Source organism: Canis lupus, chromosome 2, assembly GCF_003254725.2.
Source record: "Canis lupus dingo isolate Sandy chromosome 2, ASM325472v2, whole genome shotgun sequence".
Lineage (NCBI taxonomy): Eukaryota > Metazoa > Chordata > Mammalia > Carnivora > Canidae > Canis > Canis lupus.
This window is the reverse complement of record NC_064244.1, coordinates 72,780,866-72,807,902: the sequence shown is the minus strand read 5'-3', so window position 1 is coordinate 72,807,902 and position 27,037 is coordinate 72,780,866. Positions and strand designations below refer to the sequence as shown.

Sequence of the window (27,037 nt, the reverse complement as noted above, 5' to 3'; positions counted from 1 at the left end):
ACATCTGTTCTATTTATGTCCCATTCGGGGACTTGGGGGCTGCCCTTTGACAAACACACAGAAAAGAAGTTGATGTAGTAAAAGCCATAGAAAAACAAGGCGGGACCAGGGAGCTTGGTAACCTTCTTATTGTTACTCGTGGGGGCTTTGGCCTCAGTAAGTTATCACCGGCTACCACTGCCTTTTATACATCATCCTTACTAGAATAAAAATACCCATATAACTTGCATGAAGAACCATCCATCCTGTAGTGTGATCAGGGAAATGAGCTCTAGGCTGTGGATAACCATGGAGCCTGACCCACCAACTGGACATCTGCCCGCTTTGAGGGCTCACCCTCTTAGGGAGCATTTATAGCTAGGCCCCTGCTGTGTTCCTCCCTGTTCTCTGTGCCCACTTCCCGGTCCCGCAGGCCTTGAATGGTCTAAGTGAGACCATACCCCTGCTCTCTAAGAACACCTGGTCTCCCTCTGGGTGGCCTGGTAAGTGTTAGACATCTAAAGCCACAACTCAGTGACTAGTACCAGAGTGTATGTGTGAGGGGAGGGCTACCTTTCCTTAGGTGACTCATCTTCACGATGGTTCTAGGGAATAGAGGTAATAGTTCTCCTTGTGTTACAGTTGAGGAAGCTGAGGCCCAGGGGTGTGAAGCCACATGCCCAGAGTTACACAGTCAGGAAGTGACAGAGCCAGAATGTGAATCTAGATTGGGACCCTTGGTTACCCCATCCTGCCCTTAATCATAGGATGCACAAACTATAGGCTGTAAGGGCTGCATGAGTGGGGAGGGGCCCCTGCTGGAGGTTTCATGGAACTGAAGGAGATTGGCCTAGGGGATGGAGTGAGCCCAGTAGAGACACCTGCTGCTCCTCCAGACCTGCCTCTGAAAGTTCTTCCTCTTCTGAGATCCCTCCCATCGACTCAGCCCATTACAGCTTCTGTAGCCCATTCTCTTTCTCTCCTTTGATCTTTGAAATCATTCTCACAGTTGCCGTCTTTCCTGGATGAGGAACCCGAGGCCCACAAGAAGGGCTTGTGCAAGATGGTGTGGTAAACAGAAGAGTTAGCAGGACTTGGGGTCCTGGGTTGTGCTCTCTACTTTCTGTGCCAGCACCAGCCCTGCCCTTCCCACATGCCAGTGTCCCTAGGGAAGGATGCTGGGCTGGGCCCTCTGAGTCCCTCCCCAGACCCTTGCAGCCCCTCTTTTCCCTGGCTCACCCCCAGTCTACCCATTCCATCAGACTGAATCTCTACAGACTGTAAGAAGTGGAGAGGAGCCATACTGCTTCCAACGTCACCTACAGTCTGCATCTTCCAGGCTTGGCCAGCAGCATCACCGACCATGCTGACCCTGTCTGCCTCTCCCTTGCATGCATTGTTCCTGAGCCCACTGTCCAGGGGAGAAATGTCAGGAAGAGCAGGAGGCCATTGTAAGGCCCAGGGTGCTCACTCCCAGCACCTGACAAAGGACTTGAGCTGTGAAGTCGCTCACTTGTCTGGATGGTCCCTGGTTTCATTACAGCCGCTACCAGCTAGAGCTCAGATGTGATTCAGGAAGTTGGGGTGGAGGTGGGGGGTTCTTATTGTCTTAGCCTTCAAAGTCAGGATCATTTTGTTCCAGAGCCCTTGTCTTCTGTGACCTTCCCCACTCCCCAAGCCCCAGGGAGTCAACAAAGCTTATGGTTCTACTTCTTCAGCACTCCCAGCCCTGCCCTCCCACCCCTGCCTCAGACATAGAATTACCTGTCCTCTGGCTGACCTGCCAGAGCTTCTGCTTGATCCTCAGGCCACAGTTTTCTATAATCGGCACTTCACTATCTAAAAAGCAGAGTACCAGCTACATCTTTTTTGAGCTCTCCAAGAGGCGGCACCCTTCCCTCTGAGGAAGTGAGTAGGCCTGGGGTAGGGCTGCAGCATACTTTTTAGAAACCCTAAATCCAGAGGGATTAGCAGGTCCAAAGTATAATTCAAAAGAATTTTTTTATGACAAAACTGACATGTTATATAAACATGATAGCAGAGTCTTGGGTAAGTCTATTGCAGCTAAATCTCCTATGATCCCAAAGCAGGGTTTGGTCTTTCTGTAGGATGTATTCAGTGATGTGCCAGAGATGAATCAAGGGAGCCATTGTTAAATTTTCAGAAATTTTGGGAGCTAATTGTTAAAAACATCCATTACTTAAAATTAATTATATAAATTTACAATCAAAGTATATTAACAAAAGTAGCCAATTTTCAAATTCCTCACTTCCTAATTAATTTACATTATTTATCCATCTTGAGGTTATATGGATCTACTCTATCTGTATGTGATGGTGCTTTGCTGCACATCTCTTCCTAGTATCATGTTGGTAGCTTGAAATAGGCCGTGGTAGAAATGTTCATGCCACAGAAACTAGCAAAAACTGTAAATCAGGACTTGATTTATTGTTCTGATGATTGTCTAGACTTAGGAAAGTGGTGGAGAAAATTTTAATAATGCAGAGTAAACTTAATGTGTATCATTTTAAGTAGCACAAAGGATTGAAAATAACAGTTTTCCAGTTTTCAAAAACTGCCACCAAATTCAACAAAGAATCTGCTGCTGTCATTGACAAACAAATGGAATTCTGGTCTGTTTTTTGTTACTTCATTTTTGTCTTACTTTTAAAGGTAAATGAAAATACCAGCCAGAGCTCCTGTGGGAATGACACATTTGCCACATTGTACACCATTGTAAAGCTCTGCCTCATGTCCTGTGTATTTTGCCACCTGCCTGCCTTTGACGGGCATGTCCAAGTTCCCTTTCATTCACTGGTTCATTTAGCAAATAAATATTGAGTGCACACCATGCGCCAGAAGTGAACAAAACAGACAAACAAAATAAATGTCAACTCAATAGTATGCATTTTCAAACTCTTCCCTGCTTTGAGGCACAAGTTCCCCATCCTCTGTGTCCTGATCTTCCCCATGGAGGGTGAGCTCTGCCTTTTTAACCTTTCACTGATGGGGATGAGCCTCAGCTCCAGGACAGAGTGTGAGGAGAGTCATGTGTGAACAGCTTGGAACTTGAATGAGGGCCCAGGATTGGATACTGAAGTAGCTTTGTGGGAGAAAGCCAATAAGAGGGAAGCAAAATCCATTTCTTAAGTGTTTGTGAAATGGGATGTATCCTCCAAGTTGGATGCTTTTTTAGCTATTGTCTGTGCTGTGGGCTTGAAGGAGATCTCAGATTAGACCTGTGTACCTGAAAGGTCTGAAAAATATTTAATATAAAAACACAGGATAGCCTGCTGATTCACTCATCTGTTTGTTCAGCAAATACATGTACTACCCAGTGCCAGGTGCAAACTCAGTGAGCTGTCGTGCCAGATGATCCATGGTCTTTCCCCTTGAGGATTTTCAAACTTGTGGGGCAGTTTATAATCCAGATTGCTGGCCAGTGAACATAGAAACCTTGCCCATCTCTCTGAAATCAGGCCCCCACAGAGAGCCATTCTCTTTCTCTGTTCCCCCCCTACTTAGCATTGATCTTAGTTTGTAATGATATATCTCTGTTTGATGTCTTTCTTACAAGAATGTCAGCCCCAGGAGGGCAGGGACCCAGCTCTGTCTTGCTCACAGGGCCTGGCATAAGTAGGTGCTTGGGAGAAACTTGATGAGTAAGTGGATGAAGGGAGGAACAAGCATAGAGGAGGGAGATTGGTGTGGGGGAGGGAGGAAGAGAGGCTTGAGCTGGAAGGATGCAGCCTTCCTTCTTTGACTCTAGGCAGGTGAAGCCAAGCCCTTGCATTTTCCAAGACCTTACCCAAACATCACCTCCGTTGCATAGCCTATCCTTACCCCTTCTCTGAGGGTGGATTTTGGTGATAGAACACAGCAGTTTGCATTGTAGCTTTTCTGTGATCCTTAACCTGTATTGAGTCACAGACCCCTATGCTTATCTGATAAAAAGCATAAACCCTCCCCCCAACAGAATAATGTGAATGGTATGTGCAGACATGCACAAAAAAAGCTTTATGTATAGTTTCAAGGGGTTCATAGATTCCAATTCCATCCATAAACCCCAACTCAAGAACCTGCTTTAAAAAATTATTTGCCGGGCAGCCCCGGTGGTGCAGCGGTTTAGTGCCACCTGCAGCCCTGGATGTGATCCTGGAGACCCTGGATCGAGTCCCACGTCAGGCTCTCTGCATGGAGCCTGCTTCTCCCTCTGCCTGTGTCTCTATCTCTCATTCTCTCTCTGTGTCTCTATGAATAAATAAATACAATCTTTAAAAAAAAATAAAAAATTATTTGCCATAGTAGACACTTACCCTATTCCTTTGAGCCCCCATTATCTAGTATGGTTCTTAGCATAGAGACTGTACTTGATGTGGAATATTGTGTAGGTGAATGGTTATGTTAAAAAGTATCCTGATTTGCCATGGCCTGTTTAGAGTTGAACTAATAATTCCATTGAAGGCCTCAGCGGGAGAAGGGTCAGCTTGAGCAGAGAATGGTAGCACTCTCAACACCATTGCTCTGTCCTGGCCCTATGAATGTGGTTCTGTCCACACCTGGAAGCCCACCAACTCTGTAAAACCATTTTCCAAATAAAAACTTAGAACATGGTGTCTGACACATTGTCTGATAATGGGACAGAATATTTGAAATTGGGTCTGTCTCAGAGAATCAGAGATGGTGTGATTCTAAAGGAACATAACCTAATCCTGAGGCTGATTGGATTGTTCTTGGAGCTTCTTTAACCCACGGAAAGGGATGGTCAGGGACTAGGCTGCACTCCCCATAGAGTCTAAGTTAGTCTTCCAGTTCTGGGTAGAGGGGCCCCACGTGGCAGGCTATCCTCCACATTCTTCTCCTTAGTCAACTGTGTTAAGTAACTAGGTGATCCCTAGTGTTGCCTCTAAATGCTGCCCATATTCTGCTCATTATTGTCTCCCTCCACCCACCTATCCACCCACCCACCTACCCGTATACAAAAAGTGGTGTGAATCCCTGGCCTTTAAAATGTTCAGCTCTAGAGGCTTATTTATTTGTTTTTTTTGCTTCTGTTTTGATCCCTATTTTTCACATTAGGGCGTTTGACAATGTTGATTTTTAGACACCAGAATATTTCAAAACCATGGGAAAAAAAACCCTACAGTACTAACATTTGCTTGGAAAACAGTTGTCAAGGAAATGGATTTTACAAAAACACTTCCTCCCAGGAGAGCTCTCTCTTTCCATGTATCCCCACATTGAACATTATTCTCTCATGCAATAGTGGTAGGCAAAGGTACCATTGGCAGGTAATTTGTCTAGCCAACATCTAATTATGAATTAAAGCCCTTGCTGGCAAGTTCTCAGGTCGGCAGCCGATGGTGGACGAAGTTCAAGTTCAGTTTATAGAGCATCTGAAACGTTCTTGGACTTACAGGAATGACGGAAGATTTCTTGGCTCTGGCTATAGACTTGGGAATAGGATTCTGTAAACCCTATTAGCAGACAATGGAAGTACCTGATAGATGGAGCTGAAATTGCAAAACGTGGTTCGATTAAAAGAAAAGGTGAAGGCTCATGGGGCAGGGGCTGTGACTCAAGGCACTCACATAAGGAGATACTTATCTCATGATTAGAGTGCTGGCAGCCCAGGCACCAGCCAGCGGTTCTTTGAGAATCCATCACTGTTAGACATGCCAACATATGTATGTACTGCTCAGTTGTGATCAGACCCCACAAGCAAGGCTGGCGGATTTCATTATCACTTGTAAGAACTTAGTGAAGAAAGTTCTGGCCTGGTTAGAGTTATGGCCACCAACAATGGCAGGTGGTTAATTAACAGACTTCGCCCATTCCATGGATGCGTAGGGTCCACATGTAGACCAGAGGACAGTTGCTCACAAAGAGGCAGAGAGATGGCCGTGTTTCCTTATTCCCATTGTGTTAGAATCTATTGTACTTGGAGTAATCTTTAATTATAAAAGCTATTACTATGGGATTGATTATCAATGTTATTCATTTCTGTCACGTTGCCTGGTAACATCCCTTTGTGCCCAAGACACACGTTTCTGTAGTTACAGGTTGAAGAAGTGAAACCTTCCTCTTTCTTAGCCACTTTGCCATCACCATATTATAAAAAGCTATTTTGAGAGATAGTGGAGCCCAGTATCTGGCAAGAAAAAATGGACCTGGTCTGATGACAGCCTGGATCTTCGAAAAGACTCCATTTTAACCGGAGTAGTTCTTTATGATGCAGTGTTCCTCAGTAGCAAGACAGAAAAACATTTCTAAACAGTTAACTGCATTCTGTTCTCCTCTTTCAGATAACGTTCTGTCCCATTACAGACCAATCTCTACTGCGGGACCCATTTTGCACATCCCTATGGACTGTGTGAGATGTGAGATGTTGTGAATCTTTAAGTTTTTGATGATTTCCAACCCAAGAAATGATCACTGATGGAGAAAATAGGGCATTAGATGTTGCAGGTAGTCTGTTTGCACCTCTGTGAAGTCAGGCTATCTCCATCACCCTGCTGGTTTTGAAAATGCCCCATTAGGGGGAGAAACAGTGGCAGAGTTATCACCAGAAGTACTCAAAATCCTTCTCCCTAAAGGTCACACTGGTGGGATTTTCAGATAACACTTGGCATTGCTATTTTTTTTTTTTTTTTAAGTGGGAAAGCAGCTGTTCTGGGCTTGGGGAGAGGTCATGTGTTGGGTTTCAGATCTCCAGTTAAGGCTGTAACCCCACAAAAGTGGTTATCGCTTAAAGATAATTACATTCCACGTTGTTTCTGCTAAACTCTTGAGATGGACTGATTGGCATATTTAAATCTCATCTCCCAGGCATTTGCTAATTATCATAGCCTCGTGAAAAAAAACCTAATCAAATAGCTGTTTAGAGATGCTTTGCATTTTAAAATTTTTCTGGGTTTATCAAGAGAGAAAATGTGCCTCTGATTTCCTCTGGTTCTTTCCCTGACCTCAAGAGGGTTTAAACTCTTAATGGCTTAAATAGCCACAGCTAATCACTCAAAAAGCATTTTTGCACTGATGTTCTCTCTTTTGCATCACTTCCATCCCTGGCCCGCTTCTGTCTTCCTGTCCTCGAATGAAGCTTTCTCACTTAGCGACTTCTATCTGTGAGGGGGCCCTTGGATTCCAAATAATGAAGCTCATCCTTGTAATTCATTTTAAGCAGTACCAACCAGGCCCAGAGTCAGATCTGAGAGTGAACAGTTAAATCTTTCTCAGGTGCACAAATAGAACATCAAGTCCACAGTGAAAATAAGAGGAATTTCTTCCTCTTGCCTGGAAAGAGACACAAAAAGAGCAGCTTCTCGGCCAGCAGGTTGAGTAGAAGCCACCCTCCTTAGAAAAGGCACCCAAGACTTGTTATTTTATTAATAGCAGCTGCAGAAGACCCCTCCCCCGCCCTACGCCCCCACTCCCACCCCACCCCTGCCTCTGTCTGCTGAACTGATACCGTTTTATGCAACGCTTTTTTCTTTTTTTCCCAGCCACTGGGCTCAGAATTGGGAAAACATGATAGTTTTTCCTTTTTTACAGAATACATGGCTGTCAGTGACAGAAATCTCACCAAGGCCTTTCTTTTGTAGGGAATGTCTGAAAGGGCCTGTCTTTGAGATTTATGAAAGAGCTCAGTGAGCCACCATCACCCAGAGTTGCACCTCCAAAGCAAATACAGGGAAGAGGAATTTTGTGAAGGTTTCATCAAATCACCTGTCACGGGCCATCAGTCTGCTTGTCTTCCTCCTGTGAAAGGGTCTGTTTTGCCTGCTCTGCAGGAGCTACCACCTTCGGGCAGCAGGTTTACAGGCCCCAGCAGGAAGTCCAGATCGGGAGGCAGCTTAGGCAAGAGAAAATCCTGCTCCTGTTAGAAGCCAGAGCAGCAGAGCAGGGCAGGTGCATCCAGTTATTTGGTATGTGTGGATTTAAGGGCAGAGAAAGCTACAAATCCAGCTAGCTGAAGGCCTATGGTGAGCTTTGATTCTGATCGTTCAAACAATTCAAGAATTTGTGGAACTCAAAGATCTGCGTTTTCTCTCTCAATCCTAGTCTGTCCCATTAGCTCATCAAAATTAGCATGTTTTTGGTTTTCTTAGTTAATTCTTTGGTATTCTATTTCAGGGTTTTGAAATCAAATTGCTTGAAATCAAATCACTGTATCCCGTGTGATTAGGTTATCTTTTATAATAGGACTGCAATAATCCTTTCAAGAACACAGCATTTCAGATCTGCGCTGTCAAGGAAAATGTCCTGTGTCCTATGAATTTCAGTCTTGTAGGAGTGAGAAAACACCACCAACCCCCTTATTATGCATCCAGAAGTACCACCCAACGTCATCCATCATCACAGACCTAGAGAAATGAAAAGAAAACCTATGTTGAGCTGTCTGATTAATGCACACTCAGAGAGCTTATGGGGTGGCAGCTACTTGGCTTGGTAGGATGAATGAGCTCCAAGACCTGAGTCATCTTCTACTGTGTTTATAAGGTTGAGCAGGTCTGTTTACTGCTTTGGAATTCTGTCTCCTGGGCTGAGCAGGTAACCTTATCAGTAGGTTTTACAAGCCTTTCTTAGCCAAATATGTACTTTGGAATCTGCTGATGGAGACCTAGGAGGAATAAAGAGAAAAGTCAAGTGCATTTCTCAGGCTACACATGGAAAACAGGAGAAGCTTTGTTTTTCAGATAGTAATTAAGATCTCAGCTCAGTTACCATCTTGGGAGGCTTCCTCTGTCCTCCCTGCCCTTTCAGTCACCCTCTCTTCCCTCCCCTTCTTGGTTTTTTCATAGTCTTTAGTGCCATTTAGAACTACCCAGCTTGTTTGTTTCTCTCTTATTGTCTATTTCCCCACATGGGGGTATGAGCCATCATGGAAGGAACACAGAGGACATAGTAGTGGCTCTATACATATTTTCTGAGTGGTGTCAGGAGAGGGGAGGTTGAGGAAAGAACAGGAAGAGGCAAAGGTTGGAATCAGACCTGGGTTTGACCAATAACTATGGAACCTCAGTTTCCTGTCTATCAAATGGGCATAATACCTGCTTCCCAGAGTAGCCATGGAGGATTAAATGAGATAAAGCATATGATAATATCCAGTGCAGAGACTGGTATGTGGAAGTGCATAGTAAATACTGGCTCACTCTCCAGGCCTTGATTGAAACCATTTTATTGGACAGGAAACAAGGCTCTTCACTGTCTGTGTCTAGTGGTTCTCCTTCTTGAGTCTAGGATTGGGATCTCCAAGGAGAACAGTACTGATCCTCTATGGGCTCCAAGGAGAATCACCTGAGAATGTAGGCAGTTCCATGTGGTTCTACATGGATGAGTTAAGGAGAGGGCCCCAGGGATTCTATACCCAAAGCTTGTCCTCAAGTGGGGCATCAACAACTAGAAAACAAGACTCCTGTCCTCATGGAGCTTTTGTTGTCCTCAGATGTGGGCCTGCCTCTGAACCCCAAAGTTCCTGCAATAGGTCACTTGGACTCCTTGCTGTCACTGAGGTGCCACTAGCAGTCTTTACAAAGTGGTTATCAAGGCCAAACCTCCAGATTTCAGATAGTGTCACCTTCCCAGGAGACCTGGTGATGGGATTACTTCTCTGCCTGCTCCACTCAAGATCTGTGCAGTTCTCACTTCAGCATTTTCCTTAAATCTGTTTTTCTTTCTTTTTACAAAACTCTTAACATTTAGGCAAAAGAACTGGTTCTGCCTCTTTCATGTTTCCAGAGGCTCTAGCCTCTGCTGGAGCAGCTTTAAAGCAGGTCATCCATTTCTTCTAGCAGCCTGAGCCTTCAGGAACTGGGAATGTGAATGTTTCTTGTTTTCAAAGAGAAACAGACCTTAGGATGGGCTATTCAGCCCAGGCATGAGGCAGCAGGCTGGTCCTCGTTTTGATTCTCTATATGCCACATGCCGTCCAGAGGTGCTGGGTTGATGTTTTGTTCATTCACTCATTAGACAGTGGAGCAGCCTGGTGAGATGGAAGGGACACACGGTCTTTTGAATCAGCCAGGCCCCACTTCAAACACCACCTCTGCCACTCTACATAGTCCCAGATGCTGGGAAAAGGAAACGTTGATCTCATCTGGAAGGGTTGTTGGGTGGGAAGCGGTGTGCTGTTTGGTTAACAGTGCAGGCTTCTGGGTTGTCCTGTTGCATCCACGGCCTGGCTCTGCCAGTGTTTGTTCTGTGTCCTTAGGCAAGTTAGCTAACTCCCAGGACTTATCCTGTAAAGTAGGGTTAATAATGATAGCCCACCTTGCAGGGTTGGTATCGGATGAAATGCTCGTGAAGGACCTAGCCCAGTGCTTAGCACACAGTAAACGCTCAGCACATGTCCGTTACTGGATAACAGAGGTAACGCATACAGCCATTATTATTACTGACATGCTGTTTGACTTCCTCTGTTTGGCCAGCCTCTGTGCTGGGTGTTGAGGATGTTTTGATGAATAGGTCACAGAGCTTAAGGGCAGGGGAGACAGACTTGAAAGAAATTGTGACCCTGCTGAATTGTTAAGTATTGTCATTGAAGGGTAACAAAGGACTGAAGGAGAATAGTGAATTCCAGAATGCTGGAAGAACCTATCTATGCTCCAGAATATCAGAAGTCCTTATTGCAGAAAAAGGGCTATGGTAAAGTGGAAAACGCATTTGGAGATTTGGCGGTTTGCTCATTCAGTTTTTTCAGTGGGAAATGCAAAGGCCCTGAGGTAGTGATTAGTTTCCTATACAGTACCAAATCACACAAACTCAGGGACTTGAAACAATACAAATTTATTTGCTTATAGTTTGGAGGTCAGAAGTTCAAAATGTGTCTCATTGGGTTAAAACCAAAGTGTTGATCAGGCTACAGTCCTTTCTGGAGGCTCTGGGGGAGAATCCGCCCCCTTGCCTTTTCCAGCTTCCAGGAGGCACCTAAATTCTGTGGCTTGTGGCATCTTCTGCTGTCTTCAAAGCCAGCAAAGGCCAGTAGAGTCTTTTTCATATTTCACTGCTTGGACAGTGACTCTCCTAGCTCCCTCCTTTAATTCTGAGGACCCTTGTGAGTACGTTAACCCACCTGGATAATCCAGGCTAATCTCCCCATCTCAAGGTCAGCTGATCAGCAATTTTAGTTTCATCGGAACCCTTGATTCCATTCTATCACACATACTCAGGCTCTGGGGACTAGGACATGGTACCTCTGGAGGCCATTATCTGCCTACCCGAGGCAGGAAAGGGCTGTATGCATCTGAATATTATCCAGAGGCCCCTGTGGCAGACACACAGAGATTGAGAAGGGGTCTGAGGAGAGGCCAGAGCAGGCCTTTCAGGCATGGAGCCTTGAGAGACTCTCCAAGGCACTTACCCAGAAGAGTGGCATTTAATGGTTTACATTTGTAAAGGATCAGCTCCAGCAGTTGGAGAAAGGTTCGGGGAAGTGGGGCAAGAGAGGAAGCAGGGAGACTGGCTGACATTCAGTGACAGTGGACTGGGAAGAGAGGTGGGGAAGGAGGTGAATTACAGGTGTGTGTCAGAGATGTCAGCGACAAACTTACCGGACGGACGTGCGGTGTGGGGAAGACGACTCTGCACTTTCAGGAGGACGGGGGTCCCGCTTCCTGATGGTAGGAAAATGATGCACGTGGAACCCACAGCAGGCAATCACAAGTGCTCATGCTTACCAGGAGTTTTCTCTGTGCCAGGCACTATGCTGAGTGCCTCGTGTCGTAATTAACTCTTGGGGCACCCATGCAAGGCAGTGATGCAATTGAGGACTCCATTCTATGAGAAGCGGTGGAGTACTGTGGCCAAGAGCACAGATGGCCTGGGTTTGAAACCTAGCTCTGCCATTGACTTGCTGTGACACTTGGTCATGTGCCTCAGTTTCCTTAGAATGGGAGCAATGATACACTAAGATTAGCATGAAGATTAAATGAATTGACATATACATGAATCACTGGTGACTCATGGAAAACATTGGATAAGCATAACAGTATCATTTTTAAACAGATGAGATCATCGAGGCACAGAGAGGTTAAGTACCTTGTCTAAGGACACACAGCTTTGGGGAGAGCTGGGATCCAAAGCCAGGCTCTTAGCTCCTGTACCTTGCTACCTCCTCGAAAGTGCCTTTCAGAGCCGTGGTGAAAACTGCACATGCTAAGATATACAAAAGCCCTCCTCATTGCCTGGCACATGGCATATGTTCCATAAATGTATGTATGCAGAAGTGCAGTTTCTTTCTTTGTAAAGTGGGGGTGATGACACCCACCCTGCCTCGCTCACAGGTGACTGTAAGGCTCAGATGAAGAAGGGAACGCACTTTGGAGATAGCAGAACCACCTGCGTATAGGAGGGTGGTTTTATGCTAAAATCCTTCAGAGGGCCTTGAAAAATTTCCCTCTGGAAGTTCACTCACAGATGAGCTGAGATCTTCCTTGTTGTCATTCATCTCTGTTCTCCATGCCCCATCTCCCTGTCCCTCCCCACCATACCCAGCTTCTGACAGAATAGGGAAGTGGGGAGGAGCCTTCATTTTTCAGGCCGAGAGCCAATCTCAGTGCAGTGGCAGAGCTCAGATTCGCTTGTGATCTTATCCATCAGCTCCTTTTGTCCGACTGCTGACTCTATACCAAGATCATAAAGGTATCTCGTAAGAAGGTGTCTTGCCCATTCTTGCTATCCCTTGTGGCCTCCCAGTTGGAGCTCTTCCCTTGTTGGGCCTTTGGTAAATCCTTGCTGGGTCAAAGCCACTGGGCAGTCAACGTTCCTGTCTCGGCATTGCCTTTTCTGCACGGTCTTTATGACATGAGCAGCCCAGGGAGCTCCCCCTGTGTTGTCATCATCCTTAGACATTTCTTCAACATGTATTTACAGAGGGCCTCTATGTGCGGGCCACTCTGCTAGGGGCTAGGGAGCTATAGTGAGCAATGGAGCCTGTGTTCTGGTGGAAAGAAATAGATGCAAATTAATCACTCATACAATTAATGTAAAAGTCTGACTTTGATGATCTTTTATAATAGGGGAATCTGACTTGGTCCAGTAGGCTAGGATACCCTAGGACTGAGATCTAAAAGATGAGTGGAATTTGCTATGCATAAAGAAGAGAGTGGCCCAAGGACAGGTGCTGTCGTGTGCAAAGACCCTGTGGCAGGAAGAGGTGTGATTCTTTGAGGAACTGAGAGGGGAAGCAGGTATGGCTAGGCCAGTGATAGGGAGGATAAGCTGAGGCTGGAGGCCTGAGTGGGTGGGACTCCACAGGGCTTGATGGGCCTTATTGAGTTTGATCGTTATACCTGATAGACGTGTTCTAAGTGTGTGTTGGGGGTGGGGTAGAGATAGGAGTATATTTGCATTTTGAATGATCAACCTGGCTGCAGAGTGGACAATGGTGTAGGAGGCAAGAGAGAACTCCTATAGGCCAGTTGGGAGCCACTTCAGGAATCCCATGGAGAGATGAGGAGTAGTTTGGTTTAGAGTGGTGGTGCAGGGAAAAAAGAATGGAGGGATATTTAGTAGGTAAATTAATAGGGTAGTGATGAGCACTTTTTTTATTGAGCACATATTTAGCTGCTGTGCTAAACACTTTACATAGGTTATCTTATTTACTCTCAGGGTTATTATAAGGATTAAATATTCCTGTCCTTATTTTATAGATGAGGAAACTGAGGCCCAGAGAGGTTAAGGTACTCACTCAAGGCCCCATAGCCATTCAGTAGCAGAGCCCTGTAGCAACTTCTCAAACTTTAATGTGCAATTGGATCACCTGGGGATCTTGTTAAAATGCTGGTTCTGATTCAGCAAGTCTGGGGTAGAGCCCAGGATGCTGCATTCCTAACATGCTCCGTGGGTAAGCCCAGCTTCTGGTCCCTGGACCACACTTTGAGCAGCAAGAGTTTGTCTGCTTCCAGGGCCCACACTGTCAACCATGGTGCCTTAGAACAGCTACAGATGAGGTAGGATTTCCGAGACTGCTCAGGTTTGCATCCCCATGGGCAGGATGTGGGAGAGTTGTCTGGACCTCAGATAGGTGGGGAGTGATACCACATTTTCATTTCCTACATTTGCCTTTCAAAATCTCAAACCCAAAAGTGAAAGGGTTGGAGGCAGCAACTCCCCTTCTATTCCCCACTCCACTCCTTGATCCCTCCACCCCTTAGCACAACCAAATCCCACCTATATCCAGCTTCTGAACTAGACCAGAGGCTGTGTGTATTCGTGGATGTCTCATTAACAGTCCCCAATCAGATCATGCTGTGGGGCTCTGATAGATGGGGATAGATTGAGGAATCCAGTATGGATGGTTTTTAGGGACCAAGCTGTCAGCTGTTTGCCTGGACTGTGCTGGAAGGGAAGGAAAAAAAAAATCAACCCAGCATTCTCATCTCCTTATTTGTGTGGGTCATTAGATCCCAGGATCATTAGAGACCAAATCCTTTCCCACTCAGCCCCTGCCGATGGGGCCAGGTGTCACTGCTGGGAGTCGCCAATAAGGCTGAGAGTCATGGTGTGAGAGCACTTGTCTTTAATGACTGGGAAAATCCATTTCCCTTCTTGGCAGCCTTGAGAAGTTGTGACGACGGTTCTGGGTCACTGCCAGGCCTGATCGTTTGTGTGTGGGTTTTCTTTAAAAATGGGAATGTCACACCATTTCAGTGATTACTCCATCCTCCTCTGTTGCCCCCCGAAAGAACTTTCTAACACAAACTTTCTCTTAGTTTTCTACTCTAGAGGCAGACTGCCAGTTACTCCCATTTCCTCCCGTCCTCAAATACATCCTTTCTCTCTTGGGTCCATTGTTCTGGGGCTCTTGAGCCAGGCTGGGCATCTATGGGTAATAGATTTCAGTCACTTTTCTCAGGAGAGAATTCTAGAGCTCTGAGACAGGTAGAAAGAACATCTTAAACAAAATAATAATGTCTATTCCAGACTAGTAAATATTTTTCATTTTAAGATTTCATGTCATTATAATTTGTTCAGGTGGACAAGAATGTCTTTTGTCTGAGAAGGAACTGAAGGGATGTCTTAGAATTCAGCTCCCATTGCTCTGCCTGTGTCTCTCTATCATTGGAGCTTTGTTTTCTGCCTTTGCAGGACTCAGCGAAAGGAAGGCTTTGTGGTCTATTGTTAGGTGTTCTTTGAATTTATAAATCACAGGCTGCTGGAAGGGAGGGGCTTCTAGAGACCATCTAGAGCTGCCTTCTGTCTCCAGCACGGACACGCACACATGCACACGCAAACGATGACTGCCTGTTGTGTATTTCTGGAACCCAGTGGGGGCAGAGGTATAATTTCTCTTGGTATTTAGTTCTCGTGTCTCTTGATTCTTATAGTCACGTTCTTAAGGCCATCCCAAATTCCTCTTGCCATGGCTCAGGCTGTCTCTGCTCCAGTCAGCTATGTCACTGTCCTGACCCCCTTTCTTGGAGACAGGACCATCCCTGTGCTGTTAACTTCTGTGTCCTGACCATGGCAAATCACTTCCCCAGTCTGAGCCTCACGTAGTTCTTATAAAATGTGGCTTCGGGAACAGATAATGTCTTTGGCACTCAGATTCTTTCTGTTGGATGCTGAGATTCTGGCTATGTGTTTCTATTTATCTTGTTTTTCTTGCTGGTTGGCCTTCTCTCTGACTCCCAGCTGTAAAGGCCTTCTCTTTGTCAAACCTGGCTCCATCCGATCCAACCCATGGCCAATCACCCAAGCACTCCCTTTTGACTTAGGAGTAGCATCATATCATTCCTCCCTTATGTTTTTCATTCTAACAACCTTTAATTTCCACATTATAAAAATTTCTAGATACTATTATAGAAAACCCAGAAAATATAAATCTATTAGTAGAAAAAATAACAATCACTAAGCTTCTCACTATCAGAAATAACCACTGTCAGCATTTTGGTGTATTTCCTTCCCATTCTTTTTTTTTTTTTTTCTTCTTCTTCTTTAAAATACTCATAGATGGCCCAGTAAGTTTCACACTATAATTTGGCGCCCTGATTTTTCACTTAATATTATACAAGTAGGATTTTTGTATGTCACTGTGCATTTGGAAACAGTTTTTAAAATCTGTTTAATACTTTACATTTCCTACTTTATTGAGCTCTTGCATGATTATTGCTAAATGAGAATAATGGCCTATCCTGTCAAGCCCACTGAACTACCCAAATCAAATGAGATAAAGTGTGCAAAGAGCCACACAAATATAAATGACTGTTATTTAGTTTTATTTCATCCAAGTGAACTACATTACTGTATTGTCACACACAGACTTGTTATATATTTTTCACCGAGTTTTGCATATTGATGGGCAAAATGAGCTGTCTGGATTTATTCTTTAAAAGGGAACATCTACATATTAATAACTTTTAATTTTTTCCCAGCAATTTCTTAGAGGCTCTGGCCTAAATAACTTAGTTGAAGTGTAGAAAAAGAAGTGTGCACAGAGATGTTCATTATGGAATTATTTACAATAGCCACAAAGTAGAAATCACTGAAATGTCGGATTATATGGTAGGAAGGTTAAGTAAATGATGCTGGACTTACTTGCTAGGCTATGTATAACTGTTGAAAATATTGTTTGCAAAGCCTTTGTAATGAAATGGAAAATGTTTATGTCACCCTTCCTGAAAGAAGCAGAGATGAATGGAAAAAGAATGGAAAGAAAGACATCGAAATGGGAGTGTTGGTTATAGTATTTAAATAATGGGTGGTGGCTTGCTTTCTCCATTTCTACAATGTGCATGTGTATGTTGAATACGTTAAAAGATAGATCAACTTTATTTTTAAAACTATTTTAAAGTCATGTGCAGAAGGAGGGAGATAGGGGGCACAGAACAGAGCTTGAGGGAGAGGAGTGATCTAGATGTGGGAGACTGGACAGGGGGCTGAGACCTGGACTGAGCTGGACTTCTGGGAAATGCTCAGAACCACAAAAGGGGACTTTATTTTTGGAGCAGAAAGAACAGAGTAAGGATGGGCACCTCATTTAAACATGGTAATGTAATTATAAAAGGAGAAACCAAAATTGCTAGCTCCTCATTTGCTCCATCTTTGGACAGAGCTGGCAGGACAGGCCCGGAGAGGGTGCCATGAGCACCCAGCAGGGCCTTTGTGGGAACTGTGGCCCAAGGACCTGCAGGGAGACCGGCACATTCTGATATAATTTATAAAAGTTAAAGGAAACAGAATTCTGTAATATAGACATTTGGGTGAAAGGGCATCAACTTCCAACAAAGTTTCCTTCTGGACTTTTTAACTTTTTTTTAAAAGTAGGCTCTGTGCCCAATGTGGGGCTTGAACTCACAACCCTGCAAACAAGCATCTATGAACTGAGCCAGCTGGGTAACCCCTCAATGGATTTAAAGAAATAATAAATTTAGATTTGTAGAAAAGTTACAAAAATCTAACAAAGATTTCATATTTACCCCTCACTTGGAGTCCTCCAATATTAACATTTTACCTTTTGCTTTTTTTTCCTCTCGCCACATACACACAGTTTTCTGAACCATTTGAGAGGAAGTTGCAAACATAATGCCCCTAACCGTTAAATATTTCATTGTGTATTTCCAAAACCTTAGTGCCATTTTCCTATATAACCACAGTAAAACCATTAAGAGAGAAAATTCACACTGATGTAACACTACCATCTGATTCCTACACTCCATTCAAATTTTGTCAGTTGTCTTGACAGTGGTCTTCATAGAAATAATAATAATCGTTGTTATTTCTGCTCCAGGATCACACTCAAGTTTATGGATGGCATTTAGTTCACATCTCTCTAGTCTCCTTCGATCCTACTCAGTCTTTCCTTTTCTTTCACAAACATTGATGTTTTTGAAGAGTGAAGACCATTTACATTGTACATGGTCCCCTGATTTCAGTTTGTGTGATCCTTCCTCATGATTCGGTTTAGGTTTGTGTTTTTGGCAGGAATATCACCGAAATGAAGGCATGCCCTGGTGTGTCATATCCACTGGTAAATGACACCTTTTTGTCTCTACTAATAGTTTTTTTAAGTATAAATAACTTTATTGAGATACAATTCATGTATCATAAAATACACCTTTTTTGAAAGTGTTAAAATTCAGTGGTTTTTAATATATCCACAGAGTTGTGCAGTCCTCATCATCAATTATAAAACATTTTCATCAGGACACCTGAGTGGCTTAGGGATTGAACATCTGCCTTCAGCTCAGATGGTGATTCCAGAGTCCTGGAATCGAGTTCTGCATCAGGCTCTCCACAGGGACTCTGCTTCTCCCTCTGCCTGTGTCTCTGCTTCTCTCTCTGTGTCTCTCTTGAATAAATAAATAAAATCTTTAAAAAAATTTTTTTTTCATCATCCCAAAAAGGTTTCATTCCCCACGTTGTCTTCTCCCAAGTCCCTGGTAACTACTAACCTACTTTCTGTTGGCATGGATTTGGCTGTTCTGGGCATTTCATAGAAATAGGATCCTATACTCTGTGGCCTTTTGTGCCTGGCCTCCAAGGTTCTTCCATGCTGTAGTTGTGTCAGTACTTCATTGTTTTTTATGGCTGAGTAATATTCCATGGCATATATATGGTCTAACGTTTTGTTGATTCATTTGTCAGTCAATGAACTTTCGGGCTGTTTTTCACTTTTCTGCTATTGTAAAGAGTGTTGCTGTGTGTATTTGTGTACAAGTTTTTGTGTGGACTTACATTTTTTATTTTCTAGGAGATGTGTCAGGGGGACCCCTAGGTTCAGTGATTCACCAGGAGGGCTCAAAAGACTCAGCACTGAGTCCTACCTCTAGCTGTGATTTTTTTTTATTGTAGCAAAAGGACACAGAGAAAAATCAGCAAAGGGAAAAAGTACATGCAGGGAAGCCCAAAGGAAACCAGGCAAAGCTTCCCAGAGTCCTCTCCCAGCGGGATCACACAGGGTATGCTGAATTCTTCTAGCACTGAGTTATGACAACACATGTGAGGTGTTATTTATCAGGGAAGCTCGTTAGAGACTCAGGGCCTGAGGTTTTTACTGGGGGCTGGTCACATAGGTACCATTTTAGCACATACAAAAATTCTAGACTCCCAGAAGGAAAGCCAGGTATTCAGCATCAGAGATTGTACATTCTAAGGACAGGAAACCACCCTCACCAGTTAGAGGATGGTGAGAATACTCATGAAATCCTCATTCCTAGACATCAGCTGAGGATCAGTCTGGCAAGCAGGCTTTTCTAGGAATGGAAGCCTTCGGCCAGCTGTTAGTTCTTTTCTGGACAGGTCCACACCTAGGAGTGGAGTTGCTGGGTCACACGGTAACTCTCTATTTAACTTTTTTTGCCAAACTGTTTTTCCAAAGCAACTGCACCATTTTCATTCCCACCAACAGTGTATGAGGGTTCTAGTTCCTCCTCATTATGGCCAACATTTATTATTGTCCATCTTTTTGATTATAGCCTCCTAAGGCCCTGATAGGGTTTTAAGTTAGTGATTTGCAAGCATTTAGAACAAAAAATTATGATTTGTAGGAACCAAAATGGGTTCTCTAAGAGCAAATCGTGCCGGTCTAACCCCTGATTTTCCTTTTAAAAAAATGCAGCAATTAATTATTTTCTGTACTAGCTATGCTGGGGGAATGTTTCTGTGTTTCAGCCCTGTCCTTCACAGGGCTGAGACAACATCTTTGTGTACAAAAATGGAGACATGGGGGTTGTATTGATTGGTAGGTTCCTCACTTGCTGACAGATGACACTCAAAGAAAGATGCAACATCCAGGAGAAAGGCCCCTGCTGTGGTTTCCCCAGTGCTGTTCTCAGCCCCCCTGCTCAATGTTTCTGTCCAAAACTCGGTGGGGGGAGACACAGATGGCAGTCCTATCAAGTTTGCAGATTACCCAAAGCAGGCAGATGCACGCATGTTGAATGATAAGATGTGGTTCCAGAAAGATCCTGACAGCACAGAATGGTAGGCAGAGTCCTACAAGATAAAATTATCAGGGACAAATGGCAAGTCCACGCCCACAGGATCTGGTCCAGATGTAACCAGGGAGAGTCTGCACTTTGGTTTCTGCTCATTAACAAAAGTATAGCAAACCATAACAAATGGGCAACAAGCCTCGGGGCACCCTGGAAAAACATTATGATTTGGACTGATTAAGGAAGAACTTTGTGAAACTATAGTCAGGGACGCCTGGGTGGCTTAGCAGTTGGGCATCTGCCTTCGGCCCAGGGCGTGATCCTGGAGACCCGGGATCGAGTCCCACGTCGGGCTCCCTGCATGGAGCCTGCTTCTCCCTCTTCCTGTGTCTCTGCCTGCCTCTCTCTCTGTGTCTCAAATAAATAAATAAATAAATAAATAAATAAATAAATAAATAAATAAAATCTTTAAAAAGAAAAAAAAGAAACTATAGTCAAATGAGCTCTGCCTGGTAAAGTGGTGAGCACCCCATTTCTGCAGGTGTTCAAAGAGGCATTAGTTAATCTTTTATTAAGGAACTTGTGTGGGGCAGGAGGTAGTCTAGATGACCTTTGAGGTCTTAGACCTGCCTAACATGAAGCCAAGGACAGTCTATCTCTAAAGCCCAGTCCAGGGGTCAGCCAAGGCATGTATTACCAGCTCCAGAGTGAGGTAGTCTTTCTGTGGTTCATCCTCTTCTTGTGTCCCTCACAGTCCTGTGTGTTCATGAGGACGCTTGGTTATCTACTTGAGACACACACTTGCCCTCTTCTGAGTGCCTCTGGTGTTTAGAAGCCCCTCCCTTCTGACATGACCTATCTTACCCATGACATCTGTGGTCCACCAGTCTGCCAACCATGCGTTAAGCTCTACAGTGGTTTTCTTAATTCTTATTGGTCATTCAGCAAATATTTAGTGAGCCCCTATTGTGTGCCAGTCCCTGGATGAGTTGCGATGAGTCTTGCAGCAACGACTAGGAGTTTTGGGGGGACTGTATAAAAGCTTGACTGCAGGCTGCTGTAGGCCATAGCATCAGGAATGTGGGGAAAGAGTAGGGGCCTGACTTAGGCATGACTGGGGAGGAGGCTTCCTCCAAAAGTGCTGTTTCAACCGGGATGTGAAGGAAGATAAACATTTGGCAGGGAAATAGAAGGTGGGGCCGGGGTAGCGTTCCCACTGTGGCTGTAGCCCAAACCATAGCTGAGCACAGGACAAGACCCTGGGTCGGTGCTTGCTTGGGGTGCTCTAGGAAGAGAAGTAAAGACTGCCTGGCTGGGCGTCTTTTCCTGTCCCCTGCTAATCCAGTGCCCAGGTTGAGCCACTTGTGACCCCAGATGGAAGACACCAGTGTATCTTTGTACATGTTGTGTGTATGAGAGGGAGAGAGAGAAAGCAGAGAGTGGGCTGAGATCCATGCTTGGTTGCCTTCTGAATCTCATCCCCAGTGGCATAGGGATGATTTGTGCCTTCGCTCCTATCCACTGATGTGGGGTGACTGAGATAACGGGCCTTGTTCCAAATGTCTCCACATCCCTGCAGTGGCAGCTCCTCTGGGAACATGCAGATACCTATGATTCTCCTAATTACTCTGGTACACCCACTCCTCTCTCTCTCTTTCTCTCTCTCTCTATTCTCTTAAGCAGGAGGGGTTTTGAGGGGAGGGTGTCATCCTCCCCATCCAGACCTCTGCTCCTGCTTTCCTGTTGTCATTTTTGTTTTACCAGCCTCCTGCTACCCTCTGCTTCCTCAGCTCACACCGACTTAACTGAGGAGGCCTCCAGATAAGAGAGACTGAGGGAGGAGGCCAGTCTCCCTTAAGCAGTCGTACCCAGCAATTAGTTTCTGTTATTGCCAATTCAGGATAAGTAGAAAATAACAGGAATGGAACCAGGACTCAAAGCGCTTGCCAAGTGCTTGGCATGCATTACCATGACATTTGCATGTGTGTCACATGGGAAGCCATATATCAGGCTGGGCACGAGGATAGGGTCAGTCAGCCTGGGAGTTGAAAGAGGTGGATTCCAGCCCTGCCGGCTGTGCCACCCTGACCACTTCCATCTCTGAGCCTCAGTATGAACATCTATGAAACGGAGAGGTGCTGTGGGATCATTCTGCTATTTCACGGGAAGTGTGGGCCATAGACTAGTCACATCTGCTCTCCTGGCCTGTGTATTTGGGCCACAGCAGCAAACACAGAAATTATGGTCCAGATGCGTCTGGAAGAGACCACTTCTAAGCCTTGGCACCTGGAATGGCAGAGCATGGAGGATGAGGGTGGAGACGTCCAGAAAGAGGAAGCTGAGGCAGGAAGGTAGGCTGGGAGATAGAAGGAGAAAAGTAGAAAAGTACAGCATCTGGAGGTGAGGTGAGAAATAGAAATAAACACATGGACCAGACTTGTGGCTCTCAGGGGTGGCCTGTGGACCAGCAGCATATGGGAACTCGTTAGAAAAGCAAATTCTTGGGCCCACCCCAGACCTGCTGAATCAGAAACTCAAGGATGGGGCCTACAGAGCTCTCTAGGTGATGCTCGCAAAGTTTGAGAATTAAGGATGGTTGGGAGGAGAGGTGGTGGCTGTGGCTTGGGGCACCAGATGGGGATTTTAGCAGCTCAGGAGGGCAGAGGACTAGTGTTCGGTGATCACGTGCCATGGCAGGTCAGAAACTGGGCATTTCCCAACTACTTTCTTTCATGAAAACCTTTCAGGATTAGAGATTAAGTCTTTCAGCAAAACAGCACTTGTTATTCCCATTTCAAAAAGAAGCCCACTGAGGCGCAGAGATGTTTGGTCACTTGCTAGAGTCAAAGCAGAGGTAAAATGAGAACCCAGACAGTCTGGCCTCAGAAGCCTGAGTTCTTTGTACCACACCAGCTGCCTCCCCACACACTGGGCTCTCATCTGTGCCTCTGCTTCCTGCCCCGGCTTCTTCCTCTGCCCTGCTGTCAGCCATATAGAGGCAAAGCAGCCAGCCATATAGAGGCAAAAAAGCAGCACCATAAAGACAAATAAGGGAGAGCCTGGGGGACAGAGAAGCAGAGCTGAGGATACACTGTCAGCTTGTATTCCAAGGTGCTTGAACAATGTTCCCTAGGGAATGACATGGTTACCTTAATGAGTAAGAACTCATGTCCAGACTGGGTGACAAAGTTGATATTCATTGCCCCCTACACATGCCAAGCCCTGTACTGGTTGCTGTAGGGGAAACTGAGGCATGTATAGAGGCTGGCTTCAAGGCGCTTATGGTTCCCAGCCAGGGAAACAAAAACAGTAAGTGACCAGCTCGAGTGCTAGGGAGCTCAGGATGGCAAGAGTGAGTCAAGCCAAGTGTTAGAAAAGTTCATAGAGCCTTATGGTGACTTTAGGGGGCAGAACAAAGGCTTTGGGGACAGACCTAAGGCTTCGGAACCACAAGGCATGGGTTTGGTTCCCAGCATTCTCACTGACTCTAGGTAACCTTGGACAAGTTACCTGATGTCTTTGCCTTGTAGGACGGAGTCAACGGTTGCTAGCTCAGGGGATTGCTTTATTAGATTATACCAGGCATCACTCAGTAAGTTGTTTCCTTCCTTTCAGAGAATCCCTGTAGGGCTGGAGCAAAGCAGGAAGGCTTCATGGAAGAAGTGGCTTTTCACTTTGGCACTGAAGGATGGCTAGAATATATTTAATGTTTTCTGTGTCTTCTCTAAGGAATCTGTGGGAAGACTCTGGGCTACTGGGGTCATCTGAGGAGAATGGCCTTCCAGGCAGCCGTGACTATGAATAGAACTATGTGAAAGGAAATCATCTTCTTCAGTTTGGAAGATTATTTTTTTTAAAGATTTTATTTATTTATTCATGAGAGACACAGAGACAGAGAGAAAGAGGTAGAGACACAGGCAGAGGGAGAAGCAGGCTCCATGCAGGGAGCCCGATATGGGACTCGATCCTGGGACTCCAGGATCATACTAAACTGCTGAGCAGCCCAGGGATCCCACGAAGATTACTTTTTAAGTGTGGTTTCAAATCCTGTTGCAGAGGGCAAAGCCAGGTGGTCAGAGTACATGGTTGGGAATTGCCATGCTCAGGTTCTGTTTCCTGCTTTTTCTTGCAGATGATGCAGTTCGCCTGGCAGAGCTACAAGCTTTACGCAATGGGGAAAAATGAGCTCCGGCCACTCACAAGAGACGGCTACGAGGGCAACATGTTTGGTGAGTCCCCCTGGTGGCTGAGTGGAATTCAGTTTGGGCTGTTGTGCCCTGCAGCCCCCCCACTCCCCACCCCCCCTATTTCCCCAGACCCAGTGGCTTCTGAGTCTGAGCTCCTTCTGGGCTGCTCAGGCTTTCGAGCCTTCTAGATTTGGGGGAAGCCAACACGCTTCCCTCTCACTTTACACTCTTTGTATGCACTTAGCATCTGTGTTTTAGAGCAAACACACTTGGACATGTGACTGGAGATGGTAAGGAACAGAGACCTGCTTCCAAGGAGCAGGTTTGGTGCTCTAAAGGACACAGAGGACTGGATTTAAATCCACTCCCCCAGGTGTAGCTGTAAGATGATCTTGGGTGGTCTCGTAGAGAAACAGAACATGTTTCTGATGAGGTGGGTGCATGCACTGCCTTTAGGGTCCTGCAGGTGCATCTTGCACGCTCACCTCATAGACGGACAGTACTGTCGCACGTCAGGGAGTAGCACAGGTGTGGCCTCGTGTCAGTAGCTTGCATGTGACCTTCAGCCTCACTAGCTCGTGTCTCTTCCCTCTTCAGCCACGGGTTCTCCTAATTCCGGAAAGCCTCTCTCAGCTGGAGAGTCTGCAGAGTGCCTTCTTGTGGGCACGGCCTCACATTCCAAATTTAACACCCTTCCAAGTCGCCAGCTCTCCTCTCTGCAGGCCTTTCTCCAGAAAAGATGCTGGAGGCGGCCTGGCTTGCTGCTTCCCTGAGAGACCAGAGCTATCCAGGGCTGGCGACAGAAATTCACCCACTGTGTTCCTCACTCCTGAGGTCCAGAACCAAAGAACCAAGTCAGATGAAAAGCCCTAGGAAAATCTTGAAGGCAGGTTAAAGGGATCCCATGTGTATGATCTTAAGAGAAGTGCCTACGTTATGGGAAGAGGAACACAGAGAACCTGCCTTCTTCCCTCTAACCAATCTGCATCACATTCTTTCTGGATGTGTGAGAATTCACTCCCGGGGGTGGGGGGGGGCAGTGTGTGATAGAGAGAGAGAGTTTGGGAAGCTTCTTTCATTTTTCTGATTATCACAGGAATGTAGGGGAAAAGAAAAAGTATCAAAAAGTGGAAAGCAGGGACACCTGGGTGGCTCAGTGGTTGGGCGACTGCCTTCGGCTTGGGTCGTGATCCTGAGATCTGGGATCGAGTCCCGCATCGGGCTCCCTGCGAGGAGCCTGCTTCTCCCTCTGCCTGTGTCTCTGCCTCTGTGTGTGTGTGTCTCATGAATAGATAAATCTTTGTTAAAAAAATGGAAAACAGACAAAAAATAACTCATTCTGCCACATAGATGCAGCCTCTCTTAGCATCTTAGTTCATTTCTTTCCAATCTTCTCTTTGCTTTTTTCTTCTATATACAATTTTATGTCCTGTCTCTCTCTCTCTTTCTCTCCCTCCCTCCTTTTGGCTTAATGTTACATCATAAGTGTTTCCCTAACTTATCCAAATTTTGTCATAAAGAATGTTTTTAATGGTTGCAATTATTGCATGGATGTGCCATAATTCATTTAACCATTCTGCTAATGTTGGACAGAAGTCGTTTCTAATTTTTTGCTATTAAAGATAATTCACCAGTTGTCATCTTTGTGCATAAAATGTTGTCTTAGGATAGATTCCTAGGAGGACTCCTGAATCAGAAGGGAGGAAGACAGATGTTTCTTTAACCTCGGATATGAAATGTGTGGATTTCTGTTCAGGGGCCTGGCTGTCTCCCCTGCCTTGGAACTCAGACCTTCCCCCAACATCCCACATCAGCCCTGGGGAAAAGGGGCCAGTGTGGGTCTCACCACAGTTGTTGGAGCTTTGGTGACTAGTGTAAATCCAGGATGGAGCCATGGAGGCTTTCCCTCTCCTTCCCTCTAACAAATATTCAGGGAATTGGTGGGAGTGGGGGAGGCTAATTTCTGAAACTACACAGCATGGGCATAGCTGTTGCTCAGACCATCCACAGGGACAGAGGAAGTACCATGGGAACACTGTAGGTAGGATTGAGCTAAGCCAAGTCCCATTGTGCAAAATTCCTCAGGGCTGTCATTTGCACCTCAACTCTCAGTGCCTTTTCAATCACCAGCCCTGATGGAGAGTGGGCAGCTAGAATGGCGGAAAGTAAGTTGGTCCTTGAGTCAAAAGACCTGGGCGCAAGTCCTCACTCTGTCCTGAGGTACCTGTGTGGCCAGGTTTGAGTCACATAGTGTCTCAGGTCCCCTCTGCTCATTTGTCCTTCATACTGGACTGCTGTGAGAGCAAATATGAACATTCAAAGGGCCAAGTCTGTGTGAGTGCTTTGCCATTTACAGAATAATACATGCAGTCAGCAGTTGCCCTGGCGAGCCCATGGGAGGTCCTGAGGTCCCTTGGGTGTCTGTCTCCCAGAGCAGCCAATCCCCTGGATGCCTGTCTCCCAGAGCAGCCACTCCCCTGGGTGCCCATCGATCCAGTGCCTGCAATAGTCCCCACAGCGAAGCAGTTGCTTTCCTCTGGAGCTAGCAAAGAGGTCGCAGTGGGTGGCTGGCCCCTGGGAAAGGAGGGTGTGCAGCGAGAGCTGGTCTTGGTTTATTCTTTCATTCAACAAATGCTTTTGTACCACTTCTTGGTTGTATGACCTTAGGCAAGTTATTTCTCTATGAGCCTGAGTTTTTCTGCACAGTGGTACTAATGAAAACATCAGACCCCAACCCAGAACCTGCCTGACACAAAGAACCTGCTTAATAGGTAGTATCTCTGACTGTAATTACCACAAATTTGTCTCAGGAGACAGAGGCTTATGGGAATGCACCCAGAGAAGGAGGTTCTAGTTTGGGGTGGATCTATGAGAGGCTTTGAAGCCAGACTATTCCCAAAAATAGAAGAAGGTGAATTGGCCTAAGTTAGAATGCTTGTCACCCTACCACTTCTTTTTCTGGACTCGTGTGGGCTGCTAGATGGCATCGTTGCTGGG

General features: G+C 45.5%; 1 protein-coding gene across 4 annotated transcripts in view; it reads left to right on the top strand.

Annotated features, from left to right (window-relative positions):
* The window catches only part of MAN1C1 (mannosidase alpha class 1C member 1), a 148,439-nt gene that overhangs the window by 29,615 nt on the left and 91,787 nt on the right, over positions 1-27,037 (top strand). For all 4 annotated transcript variants that reach the window (XM_025448364.3, XM_025448363.3, XM_025448361.3 and 1 more), the window contains exon 2: positions 23,986-24,082. In XM_025448364.3, coding sequence (XP_025304149.1) covers positions 23,986-24,082 — 97 coding nt within the window. The remainder of the gene's footprint in view (positions 1-23,985; positions 24,083-27,037) is intronic.